At 35.6% G+C, this 19,139-nt stretch overlaps 1 protein-coding gene across 6 annotated transcripts in view; it reads left to right on the top strand.

The window, feature by feature from the left end:
* LOC126825463 (liprin-beta-1-like) overlaps positions 1–19,139 on the top strand; it is a 254,385-nt gene that overhangs the window by 135,622 nt on the left and 99,624 nt on the right. For all 6 annotated transcript variants that reach the window (XM_056101629.1, XM_056101628.1, XM_056101627.1 and 3 more), the window contains one exon: positions 7,189–7,294. In XM_056101629.1, the coding sequence (XP_055957604.1) occupies positions 7,189–7,294 (106 nt within the window). The remainder of the gene's footprint in view (positions 1–7,188; positions 7,295–19,139) is intronic.

Genomic DNA, 19,139 nt, shown 5'->3' with positions numbered 1-19,139 from the left:
GCTGACATATTTAAGTCATGTTTTTATGAGAGATCATAAAATATCAGTAAATACATTTAATATCTCATTGATACAAACTGATGGTAATTCTTATATTCAGTTTGTTACTGAAGATATAACAGTTTAAATATTTCCAGTTATATCTTTGATTTCTTTGTTTTAATTCTATTTGATCTGTATACTCAATTTTTAAGTTTAAGGTCCTGATGCAATATTTTACCACTATAGAATCACTTGCAAACTACAATATTGTGAAAGATAATTCTCTAATAGTCCAAAAATGGTCCAGTTCTGTTCAGTATTTACAAAGATATGTGAAACTGAAATTTCATCGATGTATTTAATAAGCCTGTTGTTGACCACTAAAATTTATTGATAGGCTTTTTTTAAAATCTGATTGAATTCATGCCGGGACATTATCTAGTGTTGGTATTTTTATACACCAACATTTTCATGTGGACGTATATTGTCGTCGCCCCTGTCCTTCCACAATTTGTTTGTGGACACTCTACCGGTCACAATTTTTATCCGATTTTAACGAAACTTGAAATATAGGTCTATCTCCCAAAGATCTCATTTCCTTTTGATATGGGCATGTATCGGACCATAACTTCATTGATTATGGCCCCTGATTGTACGAAAAATCATGTTTTTAGCTTCGGAACACTCTAGAGGTCACAATTTTGATCTGATTTTGGTAAAACTTGAAATCTATATTTATAACCCACAGATCTTGGTTCCTTTCGATATCGAATCGTAACCTCCTGAATAATGGCCCCTGATTGTATGAAAAATTGTGTTTTCAGCTTTTGGTCCCTCTAGAGGTCACAATTTTTATCTGATTTTAAAAACCGTTTTAGTATATCACCATTACACCCTAATGATGGTTGAGTTTGTGCAAATCGGCTAAAGTTAATATCTGATTGACTTTAAATTTATACACAGTGTTTAGGGTCATGAGACGAAGAAGCCTATTGGCCCTTGATCACTTCAAAAAAATCTTGTGGACATTCTAGAGGCTAAAGTAAATATCGAATTGACTTTAATTTTATACACAGTGTTTAAGGTCATGAGACGAAGAAATCTATTCATTTTCAGCGATTTGTGATAATTACTAAACAGCTAAATCCATGATATTAAACATTCCGTATACTAAACAGCTAAATCCATGATATTAAACATTTCATATACTAAACGTTAGCATGGTTCAGAACTTTATAAAAACAAACAAATTCTAATGATAATACTTAATGAGTTGTTACTCTTGATCAGATTTTAGTGTATTATAAAAGTTCCATTACTGATAAAAGTAAAAAAAAATGCGACAACTCTTGTTGACTTCCCGAACGATTTAGCTGCTGTGGGCGTATGGTTCATTGCCTGGCAACCTATCTTGATGAAACTTGGAATGCATGTTTATGTCATAAAGATATTGGTTCCTTTCGATATTCGCGCATATCGGATCGTACCTTCCTGAATTATGGCCCCTGATTGTACAAAAACTTGTGCTTTTAGCTTGTGGTCCCGTTAAACCCTAATGATGGTTGAGTTCGAATTTCAAGAAAATCGAACCAAAATGTTGGGACAAAATGGCCTTCCCCTCGTACGCAAATAGTGTAAACATCTGGTATATCAAGGTTGTAGACCTCCTAGAGGTCACAATTTTGATCTGATATCGATGAAACTTGAATTGCATGTTTATAATCCAAAGATCTTGATTCCTTTCGATATTCGTGCATATTGAATCGTTACTTCCTGAATCCTGGCCCTTGATTGTACAAAAAATCGCGTTTTGAGCCTATGGTCCCTATAGAGGTCACAATTTTTATCCAATTAAAAAAAAACACATGCGAAAACATCACAGTTATACACTATTGATGGTTGAGTTCGAATTTCATGAAAATCGGACTAAAACTGATGGATCTAATGGCCGCCCCTTGTACGCAAATAATGTAAAAATTAGGTATATCAAGATTGTTGACCCTCTATAGGGAACAGTTTTTATCCGATTTGGATGAAACTTTAAATATATGCTTTTATCATAAAGATTTTGGTTTGTTTTGATAATCACACATATCCGAACGTAACTTCCTGTATTATGGCCCCTGATTGGCCGAAAAATCAGATTTTTAGCCTGTGGATTCCCTAGAGGTCACAATTTTGTTTCCAATTTTAAAATCCGATTAAGATATATCACCATTACTCCATAATAAAGGTTGAATTAGAATTTTTAGCTTGTGGATTCTCTAGAGGTCACAGGTTTTTTTTTCCGATTTTAAAAACCGTTTAAGATATATCACCATTACTCCATAATGAAGGTTGAATTAGAATTTCGTGAAAATCGAAATTAAACTGCCCGACAAAATGTCTGCTCTTTGTACGCAAATTGTGTATAAGTATGTAATACAAAGGTTATGGACTCTCTAGAGATACAATTTTTATCTGATTTTGATGAAACTTAGAACATATCTTTATGTTCCAAAAATCTCAGTCCTTTATTTACACCCACATGCAAATGTGGTCGTATATTGCCGTCGCCCCGTCCGTCAGTCAGTCTGTCGGTCCGTCCGTCCATCGTCCACAATTTCTTGTGAACACTCTACAGACTACATTTATCAACCGATTGTTTTGAAATTGATATATGTTGTTTGCATTAGTGAGATGAAGAAGCCTATTGAATTTCAGCAATTTCCGTTAATTTCTTTTGGAGTTATGGCCCTTGTTTCACTTTTTTGCACATTGTGAACACTCGTAACGACAAAAGTTATCAACCGATCTGTATGAAATTTATATGCATCATATAAATAGTAAAACAAAGAAGCCTATTGAATTTCAACAATTTCCGTTAATTACATCCAGAGTTATGGCCCTTGTTTCACTTTGTTGAAACTTGTGAACGCTCTAATGACAAAAGTTATCAACCGATCTGTATGAAATTGATATGCATCATTTAAATTAGTGAAATGAAGAAGCCTATTGAATTTCAGCATTTTCCGTTAATTTCTTCTGGAGTTATGGCCCTTGTTTCACTTTTTTGCACCTTGTGAATGCTCGTAACGACAAAAGTTATCAACCGATCTGTATGACATTTATATGCATCATTCAAATTAGTAAAACAAAGAAGCCTATTGAATTTCAGCAATTTCCGTTAATTACATCTAGAGTTATGGCCCTTGTTTCACTTTGTTGAATCTTGTGAACACTCTAATGACAACAGTTATCATCCAATCTGTTAGAAATTGATATGCATCATTTAAATTAGTGAAATGAAGAAGCCTATTGAATTTCAGCAATTTCCGTTAATTTCTTCTAGAGTTATGGCCCTTGTTTCACTTTTTTGCACCTTGTGAACACTCTAACGACAAAAGTTATCAACCGATCTGTATGAAATTTATATGAATCATTTAAATTAGTAAAACAAAGAAGCCTATTGAATTTCAGCAATTTCCGTTAATTACATCTAGAGTTATGGCCCTTGTTTCACTTTGTTGAATCTTGTGAACGCTCTGACAACAGTTATCATCCGATCTGTTTGAAATTGATATGCAACATTTAAAATAGTTAAATGAAGTAGCCTATTGAATTTCAGCAATTTCCGTTAATTAAGTCGTGAGTTATGGCCCTTGTTTCACTTTGTTATACCTTGTAAATGCTCTAACGACAAAAGTTATTATCCGATCTGTATGAAATTTATATGTATCATTTAAATTAGTAAAACGAACAAGCCTATTGAGTTTCAGTTATCACCTAAATTAGTGAAATGAAGACGAACAAGCCTATTGAATGTCAGCAATTTCCGTCAATTACCTCTAGAGTTATGGCCCTTGATTTACTTTGTTGAACTTTGTGAACTTTCGAACAACAAAAGTTATCATCCGATCTGTATGAAATTTATATGCATTATTTGAATTAGTAAAACGAAAAAAGCCTGTCGAATTTGAACAATTTCTGTAGATTGCTTCCAGAGTTACGGCCCTTGTTTTAGTTTTTAGAACCTTGTGAACCTTTAAACAATGAAAATTATAATGTCATCTGTGTGAAATTGTCTATTAAATTCCCCTAATTACCTACAAAAGAATAAATATGTGACAACCCTTGTCGACTGCTCGGACGATTTAGCTGCTGTGGGCGTATGTTTTGTTGCCTGGCAACCTATCTTTGATATTTGCGCATTTCAGACCATAACTTTCTGGATTATGGTCACAATTTTTTTTCCAATTTTAAAAACCGTTTAGATATATCACCATTCCGCAATGGTACGCAAATCGTGTATGTAATACAAAGGTTATGGACCTTTTAGAGGTCACAATTTTTTTCTGATTTTGATGAAACTTAAAACATATCTTTACATTCCAAAAATCTCAGTCCCTTTTGATATTTTCGCATGTCAGACCATAACTTTCTGGATTCTGGCCCCTGATTGTACAAAAAAATTGTTTTTGTTTTTAGCTTGTTCTCTATCCATCTCTTGCCAAATGTGGACGTATCCTGCCTGGCAGACACTGGTTATTTTATTTTCTTAATTAAATGTTAAATAATCAGAGTACATATTAGCATAGATTAAGCTGTAAGAAATTTGATATTTTAGCGAAAAATGCAAATGGCGCATCAGGACTTTAAATGAACTTTAAAGTGGCTCACTATATATAATAGGTATGCATATGTTTGACCTCTACTAAAACAGCTCTTACAGGTCACACAGAAAGTTGTCCATGTTATTTAATTTGTGTTTAATTATAATTAATTATGCCACTAACTTCTTAACGTATGGGGGGGGGGGGGGTTCTAGTGAAATCATAAGATCTTTCATTGAGTTGTCAAGTGGCATGGTTTATATTCCCCACTTATTCGTGACAAGGAGTAGAGTCGGGTGTTCAACCACATGGGTTTTCTCTGGGTACTCTAGTTTCCTCCCACTGCTAAAGACCTCTACGCACAAGCAAATGAAAAATTAAAACTTTTGTTAGTCTCGAAATGACCTAGATTGTGTTGAGTGGACGTTAAAGTCCACTTCTCATTCTCTCTAACAGTACGTAATTCAGTCATGCAGTATTAATGAGAAATAGTGTCATGACATGTAGACAGTAATGTATACTGATTTCACCTGGTTTATCGCTTACAAGTTGTAAAGAAAAGTATATTGTTTTGATACGCGTTATTAAATATTAGTCCTAGGTTTTATGTAGTTATTATAATTAATACTGGTTAATAGTGTCGATATGTAGATCTGGTTAAATGATCAACATCAACAAGTAGTCTAGGATATAGTTTTTCAATTAATCTAGTTAAGAGTTTGAGGCAGGTAGCTTGTGTAGGAAATATTTGGCTGTTTTGATTTGGTTTATCTCATCAATTATATTTATTGTTGCAAGAAATTATTTTAAATTTTTGAAATATGAAATCTAATATAAATTTACAGCGATAGTATTTAGTTTACTATGAAGTGAAAAAATATTTGGATATATCAAGTCTGTTCCCGCTTGTTATACATGCAGAACTGGAAAGAAAATTATGCCTCGATCAGATTTGCTGCTATCTGATCAGAAACTTCCTCCCATGGATGGCATATGTAACCATAGAAAATCATGTAAGGTTGTCTGCTGTGTGTTTGCTAACTGTCAACAATTTCTTGTGAACACTCTAGCTAGGGTTCTTATCAGAATTTTGACGATTTTTTTTCTGGTCATTTTTAACTTAAAAACTTGTGAATATAATACAGGACAAAGATTTTGATGGAATTTTTAGACTTGGTTGGGTTGGGTGAGATTGCTTTTTATTCACCCAAATTTATTATAGGATATGTTGTCCATAGATTGCCCACAATTACTTGTGATTCAGAAAAAAGTTTTCTGATTAACCCTATTGAAATAATCGAAAGAAAGAAATGTGGTTTAACGTCCACTCGACACAAACTAGGTCATTTCGGGACTAACATATGGTTTGATTTTATTTCAATAATTCGCTTGCGCATAGGGGTCTTTAGCAGTGGAGGAAACCGGAGGACCCGGAGAAAACCCATGAGGTTGGATTGGCAACCCTACTCCTTGTCACGTACAACCGGGGATTCGAAACCACGCCAGTCGACTCAATGACAAACTTTATGATACAGCGTGTGCACACTAACCATTCAGCCATCCACCCCCCACCCCCCATTGAAATAATAACAAAACTTCATCCCAAAATGACATGACACATAGCATGTTTTGAAATGAGAGTTCTTCATAATATTTTGATCTGCAACATTATGTTGATTCATAGAAATGGGTAAAATATACTGGTTATTTCAACTAGGTAGGTTAGTACCACAATTATGGTTTAAGTATTATCTGTCATTTAACTAGTGATGTTTTTTTTATTGAGTTACCACTTGAAATCTTATGTTGTAAGTTAATTGATTATTGGTTGATTTTGGTATTCAAAATTCATGAATTTACTAATTAGAGATAAAACACTCCTTTCTTGATAACTTTTTATCCTTTTCTAAAAGTATATATTGTTTAGTTAAGTTTGAAAGATTGTATATATTTATCATTGCTACCTACATCTGTTTTAGTTTTGTTTGTGTTTATATATAGTTTTATGGCTAATTTTTGCTCACTCTTTGTAAAATGTCCGATAACACTTTTCATTTATGGCTGATTGGTACTCGGTAAGGATGGTTGTCCTGCTCAAGACAGACTCAGAGTATTCTTACTTTTTAAACAACCACATCTCATTTATGGTGTGGGATGTTGGGTAATGTGTATTATAGATCTGTGTCATGGGTTTGATCCTAGTTAGTAGATCTTTATCTATCTATACTAATATTTGTGACTGTCGTTTGTCTGTCTGTCTGTCTGTTCGGGGTTGGCGGCTACACTAGGTCTGCCCCGAGTTTGAAATTTGCGTTATAGGGGTAGCTCGGACCGGGGAGTAACATAGGCCAGGTGGCGTTAGTCTACCACTTCCGGTTTCGGGGTTATGACCCCCGAGCGAAGCCGGGCATTCTTCTAGTATAATATATTGGTGTTAGTTTTATTTGGTTTTACTCTTATATAACTCCTACTCAATCTCGATACATCATTTCTCATTGTTTACTGGAAGATTTATATACCACTGATCATTATATGCTTTATGTTTTACGGTAAAATTACCAGTTTTTGTCATGTTATAGATGTATTTTTATTTATTGATTTATTTCTGCTACAGCACATTCAGAGGTTGTAACTGATGATGAAGATGGATTACAACATTTCGGAACAAATGGCATCCACCAAGAAAAGAAAAGAAGAGGATTACGAAAACTGTTTGGCAAGTAAGTAGTTTTATTTGTATCTCATTTGAGCAAGATTTATCTTTTATCTTACAAATTGTGGGATTGGGTGGATTGAAAGTATTACTTTTAGAATCTTAGGTCAATCTTTGTTTCTGTTGTGGTTATGTGACATGGAGTAAGGCTAATTGCTTTCTCATGTCTCAACTGAGTCCAGCGCTCAATCTTAATTATTGACAAAAAGAATTAAAGTAGCTAAGTTTCTAATTCAGTATCATTCAACGTCTTTCACATTGAAAACACAAATTATTTGTCAATTTAACCCCTTAACTGTGTAGTATTTAAAACGTTAACTACCCCCTATTGTATAATTAATTTGACGAAAAACGTAATTTTTGGACCTTTGTATTCCTGAATACAAACTATAGTAGTCTTAAACCATATTAAAAATAACGGTAAATAGAGTTGTCTCCCTTCAATTAGATTTCCTCGACCAGACGTAGTATAACGTCATACACATGCTGCGATCGTATGTTCAAAGAATAGGTTGGGGAAAATACCTCCAGGGCGTTATATTACGTCTTACACACAGTAAGTGGCAGTTGTCCAGGACGTTATGTAACGCCCTACGCAGTTAACGGGTTAAATCAACATTGATGTTGTGATCTTGCCGGGAAAAGATGGGGATACTGATATCCAATATTTAAGACAAAATAAACATTTTTCCATTGGTACACGAATCGTGTACCATAATGCATTTCAGCGCCATTTGTAACAAGGGACAAGAAAGAACAAGGCTAGATATTCCTCAAATCATTTCAAACAATGACGCAATATTCTTATCTGGAGAGCATGCGCAATAGACTGGAATAACCAGGCCCTAGAGAACTTCACTCAATTAGAGTAAAGCGGAAACGATTGAATGTAAATCAGTTTATATACATTCAGATTACATTATTATATGCGTTGCGACCCATTTCTTGCTAATGTCTAGATCCCAAATATTAGCGATTTAGCTCCTTTAACTCATTTGTTCCAACTATCGCCAAGTGTCGGCATAATTAGCTATTGAATTCAACTGGCTTACGCCACCTGTCACTGACTTAGTGTGTAGTCAGACTCCCTCTCAACGCCTGGTGTCGGCATCTTTGATATACTGTTTTATTGATCAATAAAGTTATACTATTCAAAAAAAGTAGGGGATATTTGATTTTGGGGGCATAATACTAAAATATGCAAATGACTACGAAAAAAGTCACTATAGAACCTAACAGAAGAAACATTTCCAGTTACATGTGACGCCCAAACGCACCAATAGCTACCGCATGGAATGCAGGTGATGCTTGGGATCATCATGGGGCATTGAATTCCAGGGTGGAAACATCAGTTTAATTGTTTTAGTGACCAGAAAACAAATTTTGATATGCGTCGGCTTACCCAAAATGAAAGGTTACGTGCCCTTGGCATGCTACAGATCAGCACAACACAGGCGGTTGTGGCGCGGACGATGAATGTTTCTCAGTCTGTCATAAGCAGGCTATGGTAAAGATACTGTGATACACAATCTGTACAGGACAGACCACGCTCAGGTCGACCAAGGGCGACAACTCAAGCCCAGGATCGATTTATCCGTACCTTGGCCTTGAGAAATCGTGTCATCACAGCAAATCAGATCAGCGCTCGTCTTCAAACAGACACTGGTGTGAGAGTGAGTGGCCAGACGATTCGGAATCGACTGCATAGGGGTCACCTTCGCGCCCGACGTCCTCGCGTGATCCCTTGTTTGAGAGATCATCACATTCAGGCAAGACGTCGTTGGTGTAGGGATCGTCAACACTGGGATAATCGACGCTGGAGCAATGTGATGTTTTCAGATGAGTCAAGGTTCACTGTTGATTTTTTGGACAGACGTAGGAGGGTGTGGCGTCGTCGAAATGAGCGCTTCCAAGACGTTAACGTCATCAGACATGATCGATTTGGGGGTGGTTCTGTTATGGTGTGGGGAGGCATCACTGTTGCTGGAAGAACGGCTTTACATGTTGTTGCAGGGCGTGTTACAGGCCAGTACTACCGGGACAACATCTTGGCAGTCCATGTCGTGCCGTTCGCACGACGTCATGGCCGCCGTTTCATCTTCCAGGATGACAACGCAAGATGTCACAGGGCCAGGATCGTTACAGGTTACCTCCAACAACAGAACATCACCACATTACCTTGGCCAGCACTGAGTCCCGACCTCTCCCCCATCGAGCATGTCTGGGACATGCTTGGACAGAGGTTACGTCAACGTCAACAACGTCCTGCCAATGTCCAAGAACTTGCTGCTGCGTTGCAACAGGAATGGGACAATCTGGACCAAAATGACCTTAGACGTCTCATTAGGTGTATGCCACGTCGGATCAATGCTTGTTTGGCAAACAGAGGAGGATTTACCCGTTACTGACTTGGTTGTGATGCTGTGGTAACTTTGCTGTTTGACCCCGGGTATCATTTTACCCTTATAATGGTCAGTCTGTGCCTTACTTAGTCTAACGATCATTTGGAATAAATCGATGAATGTGAACTTCATTTCATTTTGTCATTTGTTTCTTCGTCAGTTTCATTAGGTGACTTTAATAACACTTAAAAATCAAATATCCCCTACTTTTTTTGAATAGTATATAAACAAAAGCCGTTTGACTTTCCAAAAGTTATAATCCCATAAAACAATAGTTTCAACTAATGATTGTAATCATGAAATGTACAGGTCACAACAAGGTGTTATAAGGTCATAAACTCATGAGAAAATTTTCGCATCAACGACTGTTGTCGGCTTCTTTCATGTCCTGTTCTACTGAGCAATAAAGTAATAAAAAACCTATTCCCTTTCGAGAAGGGGGATCACTTGGCTAAGTGGGTAAGGCGCTAGCTCGCTAGTCTGGAGGTCGGGTGTTCGATCCCTGCATTGGCCGAGAAAGTTCATCCAGATTTTCCGGCGTGGTTCTCCCTTGTCAGTGATGCAGGACGGAGGGCCTGACAAGGAAAGCTGTCTAGTCGTTCGGATGGGACGAAAAACGGAGGTCCCGTGTACACATTGGTGTGCACGTAAAAGATCCCTTGGCAGTTGGAATTCGATATAAGAGTAGGCCGTAGTGCCGCTGTCCGGGCAAAATTTCCCTCATAGCACACTGTATGGCGTATGCCCGTCTTCATTAGCCCAGGTTAGGAGCAGAAAAGTAGGACGTTAAACTCCATTTCATTTCATTTATTTCCTTTCGAGAAGTAATTAACCAATAAAAATATAGTTTGAACTAATGATAGAAGCCATAAAATTTACGTCACAACACAGGTTTTAGGGGTTATAAGGTCGTGAACTCGTAGAAAATTATATTTTTACGCTTAGTTTTTTATACGTCCACATTTCAATTTACGTCACAACACAGGTTTTAGGGGTTATAAGGTTGTGAACTCGTAGAAAATTATATTTTTACGCTTAGTTTTTTATACGCCCACATTGAAATGTGGACGTATATTGCCGTCGCCCCCGTCTGTCCGTCTGTCTGTCCGTCCGTCCGTCCGTCGTCCACAATTTCTTGTGAACGCTCTAACGCCAAAATTATCATCCAATTGTTTTAAAATTGATATATGTTGTTTACATTAGTGAGATGAAGAAGCCTATTTAATTTCAATAATTTCTGTTGATTATGTCTAGAGTTATGGCCCTTGTTTCACTTTATTGAACCCTGTGAACGCTCTAACGCCAAAAGTTATCATCCGATCTTTCTGAAATTTATATGCATTATTTAGATTACTGAAACGAAGAATCCTATTGAATTTCAGCAATTTCCATTTATTACGTCTAGAGTTATGGCCCTTGTTTCACTTTATTGATCCTTGTGAACGCTCTAACGTCAAAAGTTATCATCCGATCTTCTGAAATTTATTTTCATTATTTAGATTACTGAAACGAAGAAGCCTATTGAATTTCAGCAATTTCCGTTAATTACGTCTAGAGTTATGGCCCTTGTTACACTTTATTGATCCTTGTGAACGCTCTGTCAAAAGTTATCATTCGATCTTTCTGAAAATTATATGCATTATTTAAATTAGTAAGACGAAAAAGCCTATTGAATTTCAGCAATTTCCATTAATAACCTCTAGAGTTATGGCCCTTGTTTCACTTTATTGAACCTTGTGAACGCTCCAACGCCAAAAGTTATCACCCAATCTTTGTGAAATGTATATGCATTATTTAGATTAATGAAACGAAGAAGCCTATTGAATTTCAGCAATTTCCGTTTATTGCGTCTAGAGTTATGGCCCTTGTTTCACTTTATTGATCCTTGTGAACGCCAAAAGTTATCACCCGATCTTTGTGAAATTTATATGCATGATTTAGATTAGTGAAATGAAAAAGCCTATTGAATTTCAGCAATTTACAATAATTACTTGTAGAGTTATTGCCCTTGTTTCGTTTTGTTAAACCTTGTTAATGCTCGATTGATGAAAGTTATCATCCGATATGTATGAAATTTATATGCATTATTTAAATTAGTAAAACGAAAAAGCCTGTCAAATTTCAACAATTTCTGTAGATTACTTCCAGAGTTGAGACCCTTGTTTCAGTTTTTAGAACCTTGTAAACCCTCAAACGACAAAATTTATAATCTGATCTGTATGGAACTGTCTTGTAAAGGCCCCCAATTACCTACAATTACCTGCTCGGACGATTTAGCTGCTGTGGGCATATGTTTTGTTGCCTGGCAACCTATCTTTAATAATAATTTTTGTTTGGATAGCGATTCTGACTCGAAATTTGAGGGATTTTTACCAGGAGATGTAGTAGACATAGAAATCAACAATAATAGTATCCTGGACAATGAATTGACTGACAATTCGAGCTTCACCAAGGATTTTATTTGGAATAATAAACAGTATTCTGTTACATGCCCATCATTTTTAGGACCGGAGTCTGGGCCAACAGACATCTTAGAAAGTGAGAAAAACTAATAATAGTATCCTACAATTCGAGTGAGGAAGACGAAGGCCCCGAAACGGCTAATGACGAAGAGAACAAACATGGCGCGCGATCTTCGAGCTTCACCAAGGATTTTATTTGGAATAATAAACGGAATTCTGTTACATGCCCATCATTTTTAGGACCTGAGCCTGGTCCAACAGATATCTTAGAAAGTGAGAAAAACTAATTTGACTTTTTTAGTTTATTTTTTGGACTGAATTTATACGCATTGTTAGCCGAAGAAACAAATAGATACCACGCCGAGAAATACTATCAGAGGTTAAAAAAAAAACTGGAGAAATGTAACGACTGAAGAAATTCGTGATTTTCTGGCCATACGGATATTTATGAGTATAACGACACAGCCAAGGACAAATATGTATTGGTCCAGAGACTATTATTTTGGAAACTATAAAATAGCAGACATTATGACTAGGGATAGATTTGATAAAATATATATAATTCATAAACCTTTCATTTTACTGTTTTTTTTACATAGTTGGTTTTATATTAAAGAATAATTTTGTTGTTAATTTGTATTTTGTGTAAAAATAACATCCTTGTAAAGCATGATTTTATTTCTACATTTGGTAATATAAACATTTTTTGACCAGAGTAATAGTTTTTGTTTTATGTTGTGTTATCTGAAATATGTGAGAATAGTGGATAATCCTTTAATTACACTGAGAAGTAGTAATAGTGTTATTTGTACGTTTAGGGCATATATATCTCCCGATTTTGGCAAATTTATATGAATATCGGTAAAATTCTAATCATCGCAACAAATCTAATACGAAGAGGCTAATTTCTGTAGAGCGGTGTGTTAATTAACAGGGGTGAGAAATTGAGTGGTGATATAATTATCGCTAGGGGTGAAAATCTAGGCGATGGTGCGTTTTCTGTACCAGTGTGTTAATTAACGAACGGGTTTAAAAAGACTGACACGGTGGGTATTCTTTGTTTGGTGAGTTTTCTGGAAAGCGTGTAATAACTGCACCAAAGGTGTTTTATCAAGGACTAACAGGCTTTATCTGACGCGTACGTGTTAAATAAAATTTACCGTGCGATTTCTATTTCGACTGTGTGTTTTTCGCAGATCGGTCTTTGTTAGGGTAGGTCTTTATACGTGTATTTATACTTGCTGTATAGTTACATCTGTGCCTTCTTTAATCTATGCGTATTTCATTTGATTGAATACTACGTGTTTTATACTGCGTACCATTGCCTGGCTGCAGTTATTTACATTTCTTGTCTCTTTGTTGGTTTCTTTTGTTAACATTATTATGGTATTACTGAACTATAAATTTGTGTGTCTTAAAATCGGTCGCACGCAATATCGTTATTACCGATATCCCGCCAAACCTTCATTTGATTATCCGATATATTCTAATCTCTATTGATATCAGATGCTCTAATCTGTTTTGAAATCACAATTATAAACAAAAAATCTCGCAATTAATAATAACCTGTAAGTTTTGTCACCGTTATATTTTATAAATGTATTTCTTACCTGGGTCGTAAATAGGGCTATCCAAGGAAGCAGAATTCCATCACTACATAACAATAGATAAATCACATACAAAATAACACTAATCATGTCTAATAATAGGAACTCACGTCCGCCTCCAACACGTGGAGCTGATCGTCGAATATCTTCTGGTATGCTCTGATTCCATCACACTTTGTGTAACAAGCTTGTCTTTGCATACACAATTCCGACCTATGACGATCGCGACCTATGAAAATATGGGTTTTACAAGAACCGCTAAATTTAAACACATCACTAAATAATCCCATCGTTTCCGATTGTATAAAGTACAGGTACAGTGGATTCAGTCTCATCCTTATTATTGAATTCATACTATCCGGAGAGCACGCTTTTCACACGAAATATTGCCCTTTGATCTCAGCCCCCCCCCCCTTTTATCTCAGACCGAAAGGCAAAACTGTTAATGGATTTGCTAAAATAGTTGGATGGAGTTTGACTATTTTGACCTGTTACACTTAATTCAAGGATGACATACTGTGGTCTATTCAGTGTTGGTCTTATTACAATGACATAAATGTATGTTTGACTTCTCTATCATCTTATTTGAATAAAGCTTGATATTTTATTATTTTGTTTCTCATAGGAAATTTTGGTTAGTATCTCAAATGAAAAAAACCCCAGCCCAAGCGATTATATTATAATCAGAGAAATGTTCAAACACACAAGTAAAATAGACAAGACAAAAATACAAGCAATACCATTATTTATTATTACATTATTGATATGCATCTGCCTTCATATATTAAACATTTTAATTAAATTTTAACGTATAGATTATCTGCTTTATTTATTTTTTCTTTAATTGGCAGTTGAGATGGGTCGAAGCATTCGCTTCTATGCGTATTAGCTCTGCTCCAATAATGACATTTTGTGGAAAATTAGGGCGATTCAAAAGAAACATGGTCAACAAGTGGAATTTAAGAGGGAGCTAGAAGGAAATATTCAAAATGACCGTCAATTCTTTTCGAAGAGAATCAATTATTTTGATATACAAACATGACTAGTCGGATATTATTATTTCAAAATGTACTATCACCATTGATGGGAAATGCAAGAATGAATCAAATAGCGACGATTATCGGTGAGAAGGTGGTCCACCATTTGCTACATACCGGTATATTACCACCGCCAAAATTCTCTAAAGTGATCGATGAGTATGAGTATAATTGTAAGCATATCTTACAAATAATATCAAAACTGAGTATAATTGTAAGCATATCTTACATATAATATCAAAATTTATATCCTATCTGGGATTTCGATTCCTATACCTTCACGGTACCTGAAAACAACAAGAGGGATTATAAGATTTAAATACAACGAAATACTAACTCTTTCATTATTATCATGTCGTACTGAAGTTACAGGACTAAGTTATTTTTTTACATTATATTTCAAAACAAAAAAAATTGTTGTATTGGAAATACATGTATGTAAAAATTTGATGCCTTTGGTTGTTGTTCTTCTTGAATTTGTTAAATTATTAAACGTATTTCCAAGTCACATATTACAACACAAACTGCCAAAAGAGCAGGAAGTACGCTTCGCTGAACACCAACTTGGATCACCGTTAACCTAGATGTTATATAACAACTGTTAATTGCCAAACTTTATTAGGGGTAATAAATTAATCACGCCGCAGCTCAACAATTTTAGTGAATGTGTATTATAAACCTGGGGTCTGTTTCACGATTTTATCTTAGTTAAGATTTCGAGAAACAGGGTCCAGGTACACTTAATTTATCAAATTTATTAATTAAGCCGTTAAAACGTCAAATTCTGGACATAATGTGTGCTATGCACGGTTCTAAAAGTTGAAGACTTTTATGACGTGGGACTCAATTTAGCATAATATATGGCCGGAAATATTGTAAATGAAGCTATTTAAGTTTAAAACCATGACTTTAGAATACATGTATAGTGAATTGTTGTTAACAGATCTTTAACAAATAAATCATGATATAACACTATTCTAAACCCGTACCCAAGAATAAATGTTAAATTTTTAGATTTCGAAATGTTCACGATTAAACAGACAAAACAAAATCACAAATTACTACGGCATGAAAATCTTTTCAAATAAAGCGACCGAAATAACAAAAGAGATTTTAAAGTCGTTTTAGACTGGAAATTTTAACTAACTGATTCCCAATGGTGATTGCATGCTTTTATAAATAGACACATGGAGCCCGTGCTCTTGATCTGTCATCACGTTGATAAATCAAATAATAAAAATTGGATCCACTCGACCCGTAGTTTATTAGTACCGGGAGAAAAATAATAAAGCTATTTCATACAATCGTAAACAATAGAAATATTAACAAGTGTTTAAATTTAGCCGTTTTTGTAAAGCCTCTATTTCCATATTAAGTCAAAGGTCAATGGACAATATCACCGCCGGCGCATGTCCCTATTTGCATTAGTGTTATTTGATATGTGAATTATCATTTGTTATATATGTGGAAATTAAATTTTTCTTGGATAGTCCTTTTTACAACCCAGGTAAGAAACAATACATTTATGCATTAAAACGCCCGCGTGTAGTAAATATAGACATGACGAAACCAATAGTTTTTCATTAATTGCTCGATTTTATATCTATAAACTTGCTTTCGAAACAGATTCGTTAGTCTGATATCAATGGAGGCTGGTCCGGATATCGGTAAATGACGTGCAATTATACTTCAGTGGTATTCACGATAATATATAAACAAATTAAACCCACAAACAAGCCAACAGTGAGGCTGATGTCCCCCGCCGAAATCCCCAAATAAATAGATGACACATATTAATTAATTGCACATCTATTTTTTTCAAAAGTATCGAGCAATCAAACTGATTATCAACTATACACTAAGTTTCATCACTCTCTATCAGATAGAATAAAAGTTATCTTGTCCCAAAGCATCGACCAAGGAAATGGCTTATCTTTGCTTAGCTTTAGCTCGATATGTTAATCATTGAACTCAGTCAAGACGAACATCTACATCAAGTTTAAACATTCTACCTCAATTAGAAGCAGAGTTGTTATGTTCCAAAGTCTTGACCAATCAAAATGCTTATTGCTCCTTAGCCTAAGCAGACAATTCTCATCATCGAACTTAGTCAAGGTATTGATGTAATGAAACTATACACCAAGTTTCATCACTCTCACTTAATTAGAACTAAAGTTATCGTGTCCCAAAGTATCAACCAATCGTGTCGCATAAGCAAGAAAATGCTCATCTTCGCACTCTATCAAGGCATTTGCCTCATAAACACCTACACCGAGTTTGAACATTCTAGCCCAATTAGAAGGAGAGTTATTGTGTTCTAAAGTCTCGGCCAATCAAATTTCTTATCGCTCTGCTTACCCTGAGCAGAAAATGCTAAATCTCGAACTTAGTTAAGGTATTGATGTAATGAAACTATACACCAAGTTTCATCACTCTCACTTAATTGGAACTAAAGTTATCGTGCCCCAAAGCATCAACCAATCAAATTGTTTATCTCTACTTACCCTAAGCAGAAAATGTTCATCTTCACACTCCATCAAGGCATTGAACTAATAAACACCTACACCAAGTTTGAACATTTTAGCTCAATTAGAAGGAGGGTTATTGTGTTCCAAAGTCTCGGCCAATCAAATTGCTTATCGTTCTGCTTACCCATAAGCAGAAAATGCTCAATCTCGAACTTCGTCAAGGTATTGATGTAATGAAACTATACACCAAGTTTCATCGCTCTCACTTAATTGGAACTAAAGTTATCGTGCCCCAAAGCATCAACCAATCAAATTGTTTATCTCTACTTGCCCTAAGCAGAAAATGCTCATCTTCACACTCCATCAAGGCATTGAACTAATAAACACCTACACCAAGTTTGAACATTTTAGCTCAATTAGAAGGAGGGTTATTGTGTTCCAAAGTCTCGGCCAATCAAATTGCTTATCGCAGAAAATGCTCATTATCGAAATTAGTCAAGGTATTGATGTATTGAAACTATACACCAAGTTTCATCACTCTCACTTAATTAGAACTAAAGTTATCGTGTCCCAAAGCATCAACCAATCAAATTGCTTATCTCTCTTACCTTAAGCAGAAAATGTTCATCTTCGAACTCCATCAAGGCATTGACTTAATAAACACCTACACCAAGTTTGAACTTTCTAGGTCAATTAGAAGGAGAGTTATTGTGTCCAAAAAAATGTGACGGGCAGACAGACAGACAGACAGACAGACAGACAGACAGACGGACGAACCCATTTTAATAGTCCCCTGCTTTTAATAGTCCCCGGTGGGGGACAAAAAGACAAATATATAAATAATTGCAGCCCGACTATGGTACGAAGTATAAAACACGTAGTATTCATCAAGAAATGAAATACGTATAAGAACGAAAATATGTAACTACAGCACGTATAAATCCATGTTTAAAGACCTACACTTCACAAAGACCGATCCTGCGTAAAACAGACGGTTAACACCTACGCGTCAGATAAAGCCTGTTGGTCCTTGATAAAACACCTTTGGTGCAGTTATAACACGCTTTCGAGAAAACTCACCAAACAAAGAATACACACCGTGTCAGTCGTTTTTAAACCGTTCGTTAATTAACACACCGGTACAGAAAACGCACCATCGCCGAGATTTTCACCCCTCGCGATAATTATATCACCACTCAGTCAATTTCTCACCCCTGTTAATTAACACACCATATCTACAGATTTTAGCCTCTTCATATTAGATTTGTTGCGATAATTTGAATTTTACCGATATTCATATAAATTTACCAAAATCGGGAGATATATATGCCCTAAACGTACAAATAACACTATTACTACTTCTCAGCGTTAGCTCTAGGGATAGAGGCTATAGTCTGGTTAATTGGCCCAGGAGATTAAGCAGTAGTTAACATAAGTAGATCTAGGGGTCAATGAGTTATAGAGGAATTAAGCTGAAATTTTGCAAATATATTAGTAGGCCTAGAATATTTTTATGACAACGATAATTTACCACTTGAATCCAAATCCATAGTAAGGAACCTTAAGACAGGTGGATGTGCTCCTCTCGGACGATTCCCAGAACTTGATGATTGCATATCATTCATAAACAAAGTTGAAATAACTCCAAATAGAACAACTAATGTTTAAAGGAATATAACTCTTCAACAAGAAAACGAAATCACTCGGCTATCAAAGGATAAATCTATAGTTATAAAACATGTGGACAAAGATGGAGCAACAGTCCTTATGGATGCAGATCACTATACAGAAATGGTATTATCGATAATATCGAACAAGGAGTATTACCTAGAATTACCAAGAAGCACAATGGAGGACAATATATAAAAGGACTCCA

The sequence above is a fragment of the Patella vulgata genome, chromosome 6 (genome assembly GCF_932274485.2).
Source record: "Patella vulgata chromosome 6, xgPatVulg1.2, whole genome shotgun sequence".
NCBI classification, from domain to species: Eukaryota; Metazoa; Mollusca; class Gastropoda; family Patellidae; genus Patella; species Patella vulgata.
Note: the sequence above shows the minus strand (reverse complement) of the source record. Positions and strands in the feature narration are given on the sequence as shown.